Source organism: Hyla sarda, chromosome 8 (genome assembly GCF_029499605.1).
Source record: "Hyla sarda isolate aHylSar1 chromosome 8, aHylSar1.hap1, whole genome shotgun sequence".
NCBI classification, from domain to species: Eukaryota; Metazoa; Chordata; class Amphibia; order Anura; family Hylidae; genus Hyla; species Hyla sarda.
This window is the reverse complement of record NC_079196.1, coordinates 218847570-218863649: the sequence shown is the minus strand read 5'-3', so window position 1 is coordinate 218863649 and position 16080 is coordinate 218847570. Positions and strand designations below refer to the sequence as shown.

The following is a 16080-nucleotide window of genomic DNA, read 5'->3' as shown; positions in this document are numbered from 1 at the left end:
ATCCCGGCTGGGAGTAATATCGCAGCGCACGAATGAGAGAACGCTGCGAGCGCTCCGGGGAGGAGCGGGGACCCGGAGCGAATGAGAGAACGCTGCGAGCGCTCCGGGGAGGAGCGGGGACCCGGAGCGCTCGGCGTAACATATATTCTTGTATATAGAGGGCAGTATTATAGTAGTTATATTTTTGTATATAGGAGCAGTATTATAGTAGTTATATTCTTGCATATAGGAGGCAGTATTATAGTAGTTATATTCTTGTATATAGGAGCAGTATTATAGTAGTTATATTCTTGTATATAGGGGCAGTATTATAATAGTTATTTTCTTGTATATAGGAGACAGTATTATAGTAGTTATATTCTTGCATATAGGAGCAGTATCACGATGCCGGCTGGCAGGAGGTGGATCCTCTGTGCCAGAGAGGGATAGGCGTGGACCGTGCTAGTGGACCGGTTCTAAGTCACTACTGGTGTTCACCAGAGCCCGCCGCAAAGCGGGATGGTCTTGCTGCGGCGGTAGTGACCAGGTCGTATCCACTAGCAACGGCTCAACCTCTCTGACTGCTGAAGATAGGCACGGTACAAGGGAGTAGACAGAAGCAAGGTCGGACGTAGCAGAAGGTCGGGGCAGGCAGCAAGGATCGTAGTCAATAAGGTAATAGCAGGAGGTCAAGTACACAGTATGGACAAACACAGTAACGCTTTCACTAGGCTCTAAGGCAACAAGATCCGGCAGGGGAGTGCAGGGGCAGAGATCAGATATAGTCTGGGAGCAGGTGGAAGCCAATTAAGCTAATTGGGCCAGGCACCAATCATTGGTGCACTGGCCCTTTAAGTCTCAGGGAGCTGGCGCGCGCGCGCCCTAGAGAGCGGAGCCGCGCGCGCCAGCACATGACAGCAGGGGATGGGAACGGGTAAGTGACCTGGGATGCGATTCGCGAGCGGGGGCGTCCCGCTGTGCGAATCGCATCCCCGACGGCCATGACAGTGCAGCGCTCCCGGTCAGCGGGACCGTCCGGGGCGCTGCGGAGAGAGAGACGCCGTAAGCGCTCCGGGGAGGAGCGGGGACCCGGAGCGCTAGGCGTAACAGTACCCCCCCCCCCCCTTAGGTCTCCCCTTCTCTTTGTCCGGTAACTGCCTCCCCTGGGATGAGGACACCGGGAAAGAATGGAGGGATTCCTCAACGGCAGGCAGTACAGCAGGAGTGGGAATGGGGAGGGAGGGCAGAGGGCGAGGCCTGGCATGGGGCAGTGTGACACCAGGACGGGGGCCATGAGGAGGCACCGAGGCTTGCCTGACTGGACTGGGAGGGGGGGAGAGGCACTTCTTATGGCAGGCAGAGTCCATAAAGACTTTAGGGAGACCGGATACAGGGGAACACACAGGGTCACGGCAGGGAGTACTGGGAACCGGTTTAAGGCAGTCCTTGAAACAAGAGGTACCCCAGCTCTTGATCTCCCCTGTGGACCAATCCAGGGTTGGGGAATGGTGTTGAAGCCAGGGTAGTCCAAGGAGAATTTCGGAAGTGCAATTGGAGAGGACCAAAAACTCAATTTTTTCTTGATGAGGTCCGATGCACATTAGGAGGGGCTCCGTGCGGTAACGCACGGTGCAATCCAACCTGACTCCGTTGACCGCGGAAATGTAGAGTGGCTTGACGAGACGGGTCACCGGGATGCGGAATTTATTCACCAAGGACTCCCGAATAAAATTCCCAGAGGCACCAGAGTCCAGGCAGGCCACGGCTGAGAGGGAAGAGTTGGCTGAAGGAGAAATCCGTACAGGCACCGTGAGACGTGGAGAAGCCGACTTAGCATCAAGAGAGGCCACACCCACGAGAGCTGGGTGCGAGCGTGCGTTTCCCAGCCGTGGAGGACGGATAGGGCAATCCACCAAAAAATGTTCGGTACTGGCACAGTACAGACAAAGATTCTCTTCCCTACGGCGATTCCTCTCTTCCTGGGTCAGGCGAGACCGATCCACTTGCATGGCCTCCTCGGCGGGAGGCCTAGGCGCAGATTGCAATGGAGACTGTGGGAGAGGTGTCCAGAGATCTAAGTCTTTTTCCTGGCGGAGCTCTTGATGCCTCTCAGAAAAACGCATGTCAATGCGAGTGGCTAGATGAATGAGTTCATGCAGGTTAGCAGGAGTTTCTCGTGCGGCCAGAACATCTTTAATGTTGCTGGATAGGCCTTTTTTAAAGGTCGCGCAGAGGGCCTCATTATTCCAGGATAGTTCAGAAGCAAGAGTACGGAATTGTATGGCGTACTCGCCAACGGAAGAATTACCCTGGACCAGGTTCAGCAGGGCAGTCTCAGCAGAAGAGGCTCGGGCAGGTTCCTCAAAGACACTTCGAATTTCCGAGAAGAAGGAGTGTACAGAGGCAGTGACGGGGTCATTGCGGTCCCAGAGCGGTGTGGCCCATGACAGGGCTTTTCCAGACAGAAGGCTGACTACGAAAGCCACCTTAGACCTTTCAGTAGGAAACTGGTCCGACATCATCTCCAAGTGCAGGGAACATTGCGAAAGAAAGCCACGGCAAAACTTAGAGTCCCCATCAAATTTGTCCGGCAAGGACAAGCGGAGGCTAGGAGTGGCCACTCGCTGCGGAAGGGGTGCAGGAGCTGGCGGAGGAGATGGTTGCTGCTGTAGCAGAGGCAGAAGTTGTGACTGAAGTTGCTGCACCATGGTGGACACTTCCGACAGCTGGTGGGTTAGATGGGCGATCTGTCGGGATTGCTGGGCGACCACCGTGGTGAGATCAGAGATATAAGGCAGGGGAACCTCAGCGGGATCCATGGCCGGATCTACTGTCACGGCTCAACCTCTCTGACTGCTGAAGATAGGCACGGTACAAGGGAGTAGACAGAAGCAAGGTCGGACGTAGCAGAAGGTCGGGGCAGGCAGCAAGGATCGTAGTCAATAAGGTAATAGCAGGAGGTCAAGTACACAGTATGGACAAACACAGTAACGCTTTCACTAGGCTCTAAGGCAACAAGATCCGGCAGGGGAGTGCAGGGGCAGAGATCAGATATAGTCTGGGAGCAGGTGGAAGCCAATTAAGCTAATTGGGCCAGGCACCAATCATTGGTGCACTGGCCCTTTAAGTCTCAGGGAGCTGGCGCGCGCGCGCCCTAGAGAGCGGAGCCGCGCGCGCCAGCACATGACAGCAGGGGATGGGAACGGGTAAGTGACCTGGGATGCGATTCGCGAGCGGGCGCGTCCCGCTGTGCGAATCACATCCCCGACGGCCATGACAGTGCAGCGCTCCCGGTCAGCGGGACCGTCCGGGGCGCTGCGGAGAGAGAGACGCCGTAAGCGCTCCGGGGAGGAGCGGGGACCCGGAGCGCTAGGCGTAACAAGCAGTATTATAATACTTATATCCATGTAAATAGGAGCAGTATTATAGTAGTTATATTCTTGTATATAGGAGCAGTATTATAGTAGTTATATTCTTGTATATAGGAGCAGTATTATAGTAGTTATATTCTTGCATATAGGAGCAGTATTATAGTAGTTATATTCTTGTATATAGGAGGCAGTATTATAGTAGTTATATTCTTGTATATAGGAGGCAGTATTATAGTAGTTATATTCTTGTAAATAGGGGACAGTATTATAGTAGTTATATTCTTGTATATAGGGGACAGTATTATAGTAGTTATATTCTTGTATTTAGGAGCAGTATTTTAGTAGATATATTCTTGTACATAGGAGGCAGTATTATTGTAGTTATATTGTTGTATAAAGGGGCATTATTATAGTAGTTATATTCTTGTACATATGGGGCAGTATTATAGTAGTTATATTCTTGTACATAGGAGCAGTATTATAGTAGTTATATTCTTGTATATAGGATCAGTATTATAGTAGTTATATTATTGTATATAGGAGCAGTATTATAGTAGTTATATTCTTGTATATAGGAGGCAGTATTATAGTAGTTATATTCTTGTATATAGGGGCAGTATTATAGTAGTTATATTCTTGTATATAGGAGGCAACATTATAGAAGTTATATTCTTGTATATAGGAGCAGTATTATATTAGTTATATTATTATATATAGGAGGCAACATTATAGTACTTATATTCTTGTATATAGGAGCAGTATTATAGTAGTTATATTATTGTATATAGAAGGCAGTATTATAGTAGTTATATTCTTGTATATAGGGGCAGTATTATAGTAGTTATATTCTTGTATATAGGAGGCAGTATTATAGTAGTTATATTCTTGTATATAGGAGCAGTATTATAGTAGTTATATTCTTGTATATAGGAGCAGTATTATAGTAGTTATATTCTTGTATATAGGAGCAGTATTATAGTAGTTATATTCTTGTATATAGGAGCAGTATTATAGTAGTTATATTCTTGTATATAGGAGCAGTATTATAGTAGTTATATTCTTGTATATAGGAGCAGTATTATAGTAGTTATATTCTTGTATATAGGAGCAGTATTATAGTAGTTATATTCTTGTATATAGGAGCAGTATTATAGTAGTTATATTCTTGTATATAGGAGCAGTATTATCGTAGTTATATTATTTTATATAGGAGGCAGTATCATTGTAATTTTAGCCACTATGTGAAAGTCTGGTGGTATAAATTGGTCATATAATGTAGGATTCAGTACAGCAGCTTGTGTTACATAACAGTACAATGATAATATGTATGGTGGTAATTGTTTATTGTATAGTGATATTATTTTATAACTGACTATTATACAGAGATATATACCGTATATACTCGAGTATAAGCCGACCCGAGTATAAGCCGAGACCCCTAATTTCAACACAAAATCCCAGGAAAAGTTATTGACTCGAGTATAAGCCTAGGGTGGGAAATACCTCATCCCCCCCTGTCATCATCCAGACCCGTCATTAACATCCTCATCATCATCCCCTTGTCATCATCCCACACATCCCCCCTTCATCATCCTCTTATCATCCCACACATCCCCCCTTCATCATCCCCTTGTCATCATCCCACACATCCCCCCTTCATCATCCCCTTATCATCCCGCACATCCCCCCTTCATCATCCCCTTATCATCCCGCACATCCCCCCTTCATCATCCCCTTATCATCCCACACATCCCCCCTTCATCATCCCCTTATCATCCCGCACATCCCCCCTTCATCATCCCCTTATCATCCCACACCCCCCCCTTCATCATCCCCTTGTCATCATCCCACACATCCCCCCTTCATCATCCCCTTATCATCCCACACATCCCCCCCTTCATCATCCCCTTATCATCCCGCACATCCCCCCTTCATCATCCCCTTATCATCCCACACCCCCCCCCTTCATCATCCCCACCCCCCTTCATCATCCCCACACCCCCCCTTCATCATCCTCTTCTCATCATTCGCCCTCAGTGGTCTTCAACCTGTGGACCTCCAGAGGTTTCAAAACTACAACTCCCAGCAAGCCCGGGCAGCCATCGGCTGTCCGGGCTTGCTGGGAGTTGTAGTTTTGAAACCTCCGGAGGTCCGCAGGTTGAAGACCACTGCGGCCTTCAACATCATCCAGCCCCCTCTCACCCCCCTTTAGTTCTGAGTACTCACCTCCGCTCGGCGCTGGTCCGGTCCTGCAGGGCTGTCCGGTGAGGAGGTGGTCCGGTGGGGAGGTGGTCCGGGCTGCTATCTTCACCGGGGGCGCCTCTTCTCCGCGCTTCCGGCCCGGAATAGAGGCGTTGCCTTGACAATGACGCAGAAGCACCTATGCGTCGTTGTCACGGCAACGTGACTATTCTGAGGCCGGGCCCGAAGCGCTTAGAAGAGGCCTCCCCGGTGAAGATAGCAGCCCGGAACCACTATGCCACCGGACCACCTCCTCACCGGACAGTCCTGCAGGACCGGACCAGCGCCGAGCGGAGGTGAGTACTCAGAACTAAAGGGGGTGAGAGGGGGCTGGATGATGTTGAAGGCCGCAGTGGTCTTCAACCTGCGGACCTCCGGAGGTTTCAAAACTACAACTCCCAGCAAGCCCGGACAGCCGATGGCTGCCCGGGCTTGCTGGGAGTTGTAGTTTTGAAACCTCTGGAGGTCCGCAGGTTGAAGACCACTGCGGGTGGGGGAGTTCACTCGAGTATAAGCCGAGGGGGGTGTTTTCAGCACGAAAAATCGTGCTGAAAAACTCGGCCTATACTCGAGTATATACGGTAGTTTACTTCCGCAGTACTGATTTATTCTGCAGACTTTCTACACACCAACTTTACACCTAGCAGTGTTCAAAAAATACCACTGTACGATGTTTGAACAATATCACCATAAAGAAATTCTACTGCCATGTTATTCCTAAATAATAACACCATAGTTTTCATATAGCATCATATATTGTCTAAAAAATAAAACCATACAATGTTTAAATAATGACACACATAGTGGACTATACATTTAACACTGGAGCCTATTTAAAGGGGTACTGCCCTAAAAGAGATTTTTTTAAATCAACTGGTGCCAGAAAGTTAAACAGATTTGTAAATCACTTCTGCTTAAAAATCTTAACCCTATGCTCCACAGGAAGTTCTTTTCTTTTTGAATTTACTTTCTGTCTGACCACAGTGCTCTTTGCTGACACCTCTGTCCATATCAGGAACTGTCCGGAGCAGGAGAGGTTTGCTTTGTGGATTTGCTCATGCTCTGGACAGTTCCTAAAATGGACAGAGGTGTCAGCAGAGAGCACTGTGGTCAGACAAAAAGGAAATAAAAAAGAAAAGAACTTCCTGTGGAGCATACAGCAGCTAATAAGTGCTTATGGGTGTTGTTCAGTTTGCAGCCAATTAGAATCCTCCGTTTGCTGCACAGGCATATATAAGGAAGTCTTTCCTAGCAAAAAACTGTACTTATTTTGTTTATTCTGTTTTTCTGACTCTTGGTTCGGCTTTTGACTACCCTTTGACACTCTGCTATTGTACTTCTTTTTCTCCTGACGTGGACTCGGCTTGTTGATTGCGTATATGTGTGTGCGTGTTTAGGTTATTTCTGTTAGCTTGTGTGCCTGCAGCTGTTCCCGGCTTTTTCCAGTTTTTGTAGTTTAATATTTTGACTACTGACTGCCATCACTTATATAGGAAGAGACCGGCATCGTGGTTGTGGACCCGCTTACTAAGGCAGGAACGCAGGCAGTCAGGGACAGAGGGAGTGGATGAGATCAGGGCTGCACTCTATCCCTGCTCTACGTGACATTTTCACAGGCCCATTTACCTGCATGTACCTTTCTCCTGTATCATGGAAGCTATGTCTGCTCTGGTGGAGCAAATGCATAGTCTCACTCAGCTGTTCCAGGATTTAGCTGAGAGACTTCAGCAACATGAGTCTTCTCAGTCTCAATCAAGTTTAGTCCAGACATTGGCTCAGAGGCTGCAAGACCAGAAGCAGCTAATCCAGGGCTTGCTAGTCAGAATCCAGGAGTTGGAGTCTGCCCATACTCAGGTGACAACTGTTCCTGTTTCAGTCTCCCGGATTGTTTTTCTGGCAACCAGAAAACGCTCAAAACCTTCTGTGAGAGTTGCAAGTTATACTTTCGCTTGAGACCCTACTCTTCTGGCACTGAGGCCCAGAGAGTGGGAATTCTTATGTCCCTTCTGCAAGGGGGTCCCCAAGAGTGGGTATCCTCCCTTGATCCTGATGCCCCGGAGTTATCCTCAGTGGATTCTTTGTTTGCAGATTTGGAACTTTTATTTGCTGAACCAGACCAAGCTGTGTGTGTTGAGTCTCAGCTGCATACATTAAAGCAGGGTCGCAGACCTGTTGGGGAGTATTGTGCAGACTTCAGAAAGTGGTGTGTGACCTCCCAATGCAACACCCCAGCTTTGATTTATCAGTTCAGATTGGGATTATCTGATACCTTAAAGGACATGCTTGTAACTCACCCCTCTCCTGACACCCTTGACCAAGCTATGGCAATATCTGTGCATTTAGATAGATGTCTGCGTGAACGCTGACGGGAGTGTTCATCTTCCTCTACTTCTCCTCTTCTGTTTTACTCTTTTTCCATCTCTAATCACCAACTTGTGCCTGAGGAGGAACCCATGCAGATAGGGTGAAACAGTGCATTGCGATGACATGGGCAATACGTTTTTGGAGAGTACTCATGTGGACTTGGGGTCAAAAAAGTGTAATGATGATTTGGAAGATGATTGTGAGGACACCATTGAGTGGTGTGACATTGAGGGTGAGGATACAGATGAGGACATTGCCCTATGTGACATTGAGCCCCTGCCCTTTTGATGCAACTCCTAAAGGTGCCCTTTTTCTCTGGCAAGAAGTAAAATAAGTGGGATGCTTACAATGTACACACCGCCACTCATCAGGGACAGGATAATCCAAGATCTGTGATCTGGATACAGCAGGGAAGAAGACAAAGAAAGCACTGTACATATCTCCCTCTGCCTGACTTACACTGGGGTCATTTACGTACATTTAGGTACATTGTCGGGACAATGTCAGCTCCCGCTGTAATTAGCATGTTTAGAAGCTGAGCGTGCTTAACCTCTTCAGGACATAGGGCGTATGGATATGCCCTGAATCCCGAGTCCTTAAGGACCGAGGGCGTATCCATACGCCCGTGGGAATTCCGGCCCCCACCGCTAGCCGGTTGGGGACCGGAGCCGGATGCCTGCTGAAATCGTTCAGCAGGCATCCCGGCATATCGCCCAGGGGGGTCATTATGCCCCCCCATGTCGGCGATCGCCGCAGATCGCTGGACAATTCAGTCCAGCGATCTGCGGCGATTCCGGGTCAATCGGGTCTCCGGTGACCCGGTGACCCGGAATTACTGGCTGTTCGGGGCCGTCAGCAGCCAGAGCCTGCAGGGGTGAGGTGGCACTGGTGCCACCTCACGATCGCCCTGATTCGTCGGCCGGATTACCGGCCGACCAATCAGGGCGCCTGCTGCGGGTGTCACTCCCGCACCCGCTCCGCCCCTCTTCCGGAGGACGTGAGCGGGTGCGGGAAGACGACCCCCGGTGCTGGGGACCCCGATCCCCGGCGCCCCTGTTGGGATCGGGGCCCCAGGAGCAGCTGCGGCGGCGGGACTGACCTGCAGCGTCTGGATCGTTGGAGGTGAGTGACAGCCTCCTGCTGTTGCTTAGCAACAGCTCCCAGCATGCAAAAAGGGCATGCTGGGAGCTGTAGTTATGCAACAGCAGGAGGCAGACCACCACAACTCCCAGCATTCCCTTATGGGCATGCTGGGACTTATGGTTTTGCAACAGCTGGAGGCACATTCTTTCTATGGAAAAGTGTACCTTCAGCTGTTGTATAACTACAACTCCCAGCTTGCACAAACAGCTAAAGTGCATGCTGGGAGTTGTAGTGGTGCATCTGCTGGTTGCATAACTACAACTCCCAGCATGCCCGTTGGCTGTCGGTGACTGCTGAGAGTTGTAGTTTTGCAACAGCTGAAGGCACACTGGTTGTGAAACTCAGAGTTTTTTTTTACCTAACTCAGTGTTTCACGACCGGTGTGCCTCCAGCTGTTGCAAACTACAACTCTCAGCAGTCACCGTACACCATGCACCGTACATGCTGGGAGTTGTAGTTTTGCAACAGCTGGAGGCACACTGGTTGTGAAACACTGAGTTAGGTCACAAACTCAGTGATACATAACCAGTGTGCCTACAGTTGTTGCAAAACTGCAACTCTCAGCAGTCACCGACAGCCAACGGGCATGCTGGGAGTTGTAGTTATGCAACAGCTGGATGTCCCCCCCCCCAATGTGAACGTACAGGGTACACTCACATGGGCGGAGGCTTACAGTAAGTATCCGGCTGCAAATTTGAGCTGCCGCAAACTTTCTGCTGCAGCTCAAATTGCCAGCGAGAAACTACTGTGAACCCCCGCCCGTGCGACTGTACCCTAAAAACACTACACTACACTAACACAAAAAATAAAATAAAAAGTAAAAAACACTACATAAACACATACCCCTACACAGCCCCCCTCCCCTCCCCAATAAAAATGAAAAACGTCTGGTACACCACTGTTTCCAGAACGGAGCCTCCAGCTGTTGCAAAACAACTCCCAGTATTGTCGGACAGCCGTTGACTGTCCAGGCATGCTGGGAGTTTTGCAACAGCTGGAGGCACCCTGTTTGGGAATCACTGGCGTAGAATACCCCTATGTCCACCCCTATGCAATCCCTAATTTAGGCCTCAAATGCGCATGGCGCTCTCACTTTGGAGCCCTGTCGTATTTCAAGGCAACAGTTTAGGGTCACATATGGGGTATCGCCGTACTCGGGAGAAATTGTGTTACAAATTTTGGGGGGTATTTTCTGCTTTTACCCTTTTTAAAAATGTAAAATTTTTGGGAAAACAAGCATTTTAGGTAAAAAAATAATAATTTTTTTTACATATGCAAAAGTCGTGAAACACCTGTGGGGTATAAAGGTTCACTTAAACCCTTGTTACGTTCCCCGAGGGGTCTAGTTTCCAAAATGGTATGCCATGTGGTTTTTTTTTGCTATCCTGGCACCATAGGGGCTTCCTAAATGCGGCATGCCCCCAGAGCAAAATTTGCGTTCAAAAAGCCAAATGTGACTCCTTCTCTTCTGAGACCTGTAGTGCGCCAGCAGAGCACTTTTCACCCCCATATGGGGTGTTTTCTGAATCGGGAGAAATTGGGCTTCAAATTTTGGGGGGTATTTTCTGCTATTACCCTTTTTAAAAATAAAATTTTTTTGGGAAAACAAGCATTTTAGGCAAAATTTTTTATTTATTTTTTACATTTGCAAAAGTCGTGAAACACCTGTGGGGTATTAAGGTTCACTTTATCCCATGTTACATTCCCCGAGGGGTCTAGTTTCCAAAATGGTATGCCATGTGGGGTTTTTTTGCTGTTCTGGCACCATAAGGGCTTCCTAAAGGTAACATGCCCCCCAAAAACCATTTCAGAAAAACGTACTCTCCAAAATCCCCTTGTCGCTCCTTCCCTTCTGAGCCCTCTACTGCGCCCGCCAAACACTTTACATAGACATATGAGGTATGTGCTTACTCGAGAGAAATTGGGCTACAAATACAAGTAAAAATTTTGTCCTTTTACCCCTTGTAAAAATTAAAAAATTGGGTCTACAAGAACATGCGAGTGTAAAAAATGAAGATTGTGAATTTTCTCCTTCACTTTGCTGCTATTCGTGTGAAACACCTAAAGGGTTAAAACGCTGACTGAATGTCATTTTGAATACTTTGGGGGGTGTAGTTTTTATAATGGGGTCATTTATGGGGTATTTCTAATATGAAGACCCTTAAAATCCACTTCAAACCTGAACTGGTCCCTGAAAAATACTGAGTTTGAAAATTTTGTGAAAAATCGGAAAATTGCTGCTGACCGTTGAAGCCCTCTGGTGTCTTCCAAAAGTAAAAACTCATCAATTTTATGATGCAAATATAAAGTAGACATATTGTATATGTGAACCAAAAAAAAATGTATTCGTAATATCCATTTTCCTTACAAGCAGAAAGCTTCAAAGTTAGAAAAATGCTAAATTTTCAAATTTTTCATCAAATTTACGGATTTTTCACCAAAAAAGGATGCAAGTATCGATAAAAATTTACCACTATGTTAAAGTAGAATATGTCACTAAAAAACAATCTCGGAATCAGAATGATAACTAAAAGCATTCCAGAGTTATTAATGTTTAAAGTGACAGTGGTCAGATGTGCAAAAAACGCTCCGGTCCTTAAGGCCAAAATGGGCTCCGTCCTGAAGGGGTTAATACCTGGAGGGTCCCTATAAGAAACCGGGACCCACGGCTAATGCTCAACATAATCGACTAGGCAAACGTCCGGCATTAACCCTTTAGATGCTGCAATCAAAGTTAATTGTGCCTCCTAAAATGGAAAAAAACCTCACCCCGGCTAGCTCAGTGGGCTGATTGGGACCACTGCAATGAAATTTTGGGGTCCCAATCAGCTGAGAAAAGGGCGGGAGGTCTATTACCTGGCTCCTCAGTGTCCACTTGGCACTCCAATGTTTCAGGCAGCCATGGCAACCTGAAGCAATGGAGCACCAATAACACTGATCAATGCTGTTGTATGGCAAAGCATTGTTCAGTGTTTGCAATAAAATGATTACATGTAATGGGTCCCTATGGGGCTATGGGGACTAAAAAGCTAAATAAGCGCCTTCCCTAATAAAAGTTTGAATCATTCCTCTATTCCAATTTTTTTTAACTAAAATTACACAAAAAGAAAAATAAGTAAAAATAAACATATGTGGTTTTGCCACGTGTGTAAACGTCCAAACTATTAACATTTTATGTTGATTATACCTAACGGTCAATGGCGTAAATGTAAAAAAAAATATCATCGTTCAGAATTGTGTATTTTTGGTCACTTTATATATCAGGAAAAAAATTTATAAAAAGTGATAAAAAGTAGTCCCATCAAAACAAAAATGGTACTGATAAAAAAACAGATCACATTGCAAACAATGAGCCATCATATATCCTTGTAGACAAAATGTTTTTATAGCTTTTCCCCTCGAAACCATTCCCTGCATTTCATCATAGCCATTCCCCTTTTCCATAAAGCCATTTGCCTTTTTCCTCTCATATCCTTTCCTCTGATCTCATCAAAGCTATTCATCTCATTTAACCCCTTCCCGCAGAATGTCATATATAAACGCCGGGTTGTGCAGTGTGTTCGCGCATCCCGGCGTTTATAAATGAGATTGGAGGGGCAAGCTGTGCATAACTAGCTTGCCCCCTGACTGGTGAGCAGTAAGAGGTTAAGAAATATACAGGCAAGGTTTTTAGCCCCCTCCCCCGCCTGTAAAACTTGCAAATGGCTACAGTGGTATGTCCCATGGGTGGGGGGGGGAAGGAGTGCACCAATCAGGGGTTTAATAGTTTCCCGGGCTTTCAGAGGCCCTCCCCTGGGTATTTATAGCTGTGGTGCCTCCCTTCCCCCCTCAATCTGCCCAGGACCCGGAGTTTTGTCTGCTGGTGGGTATGTTGCTGCCCCTTATTTATGGCCTGGATGGAGCAGGAGGGTGGGGGCTGGCATGCTCCCTTGTGGCTGAGCTGGCCTCCCCTCCTGTTGCATCCATGGCGGGCTCGGGAGGCTGGCGGACCTCTTATTAGTCCTGCCCTCCCTTCCCACTGTAATCCCTGTGAGCCCTGTCCCGTCCTTTTGCCCTCTCCCCTGCCTGTGCTTTGATCCCTCCTCCATGCGTGCTCCTGGAGCAGGCTCTGATTTCTCCTTGCCCCGTCCGTCTCTTTTTTCCCCCCTGTATGCGCCCACTCACCCCCCCTGCCCTGTTGCGGTCTCCTTCACCACCCCCCCCCCCCCTTGTCCCCTCCACTCTGGAGGTGGCGGCCCCTCGGTGGCTGCTGCGTTAACCCCCCTTTTGCGCAAATGGACGTTTAGTAACGTCCATTTGCGCGTCCCCAGCTATGATGCGCTCTCACAATGTGAGCGCGCATTGTAGCCGGCGGATCCCGGTTGCTGTTAGCAACCAGGACCCCTGCTAATGCCGGACATCGCCGATCTGGCAGATGTCCGGCATTACCTCTTTAGACGCGGCGTTCAGATTTGATCGCCGCGTCTGAAAATGTAATTGTACGCATCCCGGCTGCTCAGCGGGCTGATCGGGACCATCGCGATAAAATCGCGATGTCCCGATCAGCTGGAACGCAGCAGGAGGGTCACTCACCTGCCTCCTGCGCGTCCGCTCGTGGATTGATTGCTCCAAGCCTGAAATTCAGGCTTGAGCAATCAATCACTGACAACCCAGATCATTGCCATGTTAATACATGGCAAGTGATCTGTGTGTGCAGTGTTATGGCTCCCTATGGAGCTATAGCATTGCGCACAAAAAAAAAAAAAATAAATAAAAAAAAAAAAATTTTAACCCTTGCCATGATAAATATTTAGATCACTCCTCCCCCCCCCCTTTTTTCCCCCATACATAAAAACGTGAATTAAAATATAAATACATAACTGATATTAATTAAATAAATAAATAAAATAAAAACTGTATTACATCAAGCATGTATATGGTATCGCTGCGTGCGTACATGTCCGTACTATCTAAATATGTCTTCGATTGCAGCATTCCTTCAATGGCGTATGCGCAAAAAAAAAAAAAAAAAAAAAAATTAATAAAAATTTACTTAATTAATTAATTTAAAAAATAAATAATTAATTGATAAAAGTAAAAAAAAAAAAAATAAATAAATAAATACAAAAAAATTGAAATAAAAAAAGAAAAAAGTTAAAGAAAAATTACAATAAAACAAAAAAAAAAAAAAAAAAAGTACAAACTGTGTAGATTTCAATACACAGGCACATGTGGTATTGCCACGTGCGTCAATGTCCGCGCTATCAAGTTATATATCCTCATTTGATCCGCGTGTAAGCGCGAATTGAAAATTAAATATATAAATTTTACTAGTCCCATATAGCGTATTTTGGTCGCTTTTCATACCTATAAAAAAAAAAAAAAAAAAAAGAAAAATAATAAATAAAATATATATATATATATATATATTTATATCGCAACTCTGTTTGACGCGATAATTGTATCGCTGTAAACTTCGGATCACGGCGCATGGTTCAGGCAGCCACTGCACCCCAAACCCTCTCCGCTGCTGTCCCTCTTCCTGAGTTCTCTGCTGCTGGTTTCTCGGCGCCATTCCGGGCGGCGGCAGAGTACCCGCAACCAGGTGGTCTCCAGCGTACCTTGTTCAACGCCTGCGGTGGTAAAGTGGTTCGTCCTGCTTTTGTGCCTTCTCCATCTTCTGGACTTAGTGAGTGTGCTGTTGCGGGGGGGCAGGGGGGGCTCTATTTTCGTGCCTGCCCTTGGGGCTTTGGCGGGCCAGTTGTCTTCAACTGGCTAGCTGGGTTGGTTCCCTCTCCTTCCCCGGTTAGTGTGCTTATGGCTGTTCTGGTAGTTTCCACCTTTTGTTCCTGTGGGTTTGTTGGTTTTGGGTCTCGGATATTGGTGTATGTCTATGTTGGTCTCTGGTTGTGAGTTGGGTACGTCTTTTCTTGACGGGGTGCTTTGGTGTGGTATCAATTCTGCGGTGCACGCTTAGGTGAGTGGTCTTTTGGCCTTACGCTCTGGATGACCGGGTTTTGTGGATTTAGCTCCTGAGGCTTGTTCTTTATTTTGAATCGGTGGCACCCAGTTACGGTTTTGTTTCTTTTGGTTTTCTCCCCCTTTGTTTGGTGTTTCTCTCCGTCACTAGTTGTAGTCCCTCTCCGCTGCTCTGTTTGTCCTAGTGTATTGTCTGATGTTTTCTCCTGTTTTGCTCCCGATCTTTGGTAGGCATGGGACTCCTGTATGTCGTGCTGGGTGCTTTAGCTGATGTGGCGGTGGGTAGGTTTCGCTTTGAGTCTCAGTTTGTCTTTCCTCGTGGTTTCTTTTGTTTGTGGTGGTTTTCCGGAGGGGGATACTCCTGTGCTCTACGCTTGTTGGGGTGTGGTTTGTTGCGGTCTTCCGCATGCCGCGTTGGCGTTGGTCTGCAGTTTTCCTGTGGACGGGGAGTGGTTGCGTTTTCTCTGCTTTGGTTTCCTCGGGGCTCGCTAGGTGCCCCTGTTCCGGTCCTTGCTGGTTTACTGTAAGTTCCGCATGGAATATGGTTCTGGGCGGAGTTTTTTCCTGCAGGTTGTCTTTGGCCGCCGAGGGTGTCTGGTATTTGGGCCCCCCGCATATGTGCCCCTGGTACGCTTTGGGCTGACATTTCGGTTGGTTGGGGTTTTTTCAAGGGTCATGCGGTGGCCTGGCCTGCTTTCAGTTCCCTGCACGGGGAGCTCGCTTTGTTCTCGGATGTGGCTGGTTTGGTCGGTTGTTGGTGTGGTGTTTGGTTTTCCAGTGGTGCGGTGGGGTGGTTTACCCCTGGGTCTTGGTAGTCAGTGGGTTTCTGCCATGCTTGGGGTTTTGTTTGTGCTTCTCCCTTGGTGTTGGTTGTGGGACTTTGGGTGCTTGCTTCGGCAGCTCATGTTCTAGGCTTGTAACGTTACTGTGTGGGTTGCAAGTCCCCTGCGCTTGGTTGCGCGCTAATTTTGTGATGCTTTTCTTCTTTTCTAGTGTGTGATTTGAGTGATCACGGGGCGTGTTT

The 16080-nt window shown here is 47.4% G+C and overlaps 1 protein-coding gene across 10 annotated transcripts in view; it reads right to left on the bottom strand.

Moving 5' to 3' along the window:
• LOC130284900 (NXPE family member 4-like) overlaps window positions 1-16080 on the bottom strand; it is a 92562-nt gene that overhangs the window by 57125 nt on the left and 19357 nt on the right. For 3 of the 10 annotated variants that reach the window (XM_056535815.1, XM_056535823.1, XM_056535816.1), the window contains exon 2: window positions 7886-8030. The exons of 5 other annotated variants lie outside the window; for them this stretch is intronic. In XM_056535815.1, coding sequence (XP_056391790.1) covers window positions 7886-7930 — 45 coding nt within the window. In that variant the 5' untranslated portion in view covers window positions 7931-8030. Of the gene's footprint in view, window positions 1-7885; window positions 8031-16080 lie in introns of those variants that run through there. 2 more of the 10 variants (XM_056535820.1, XM_056535817.1) reach the window with 2 other exon arrangements.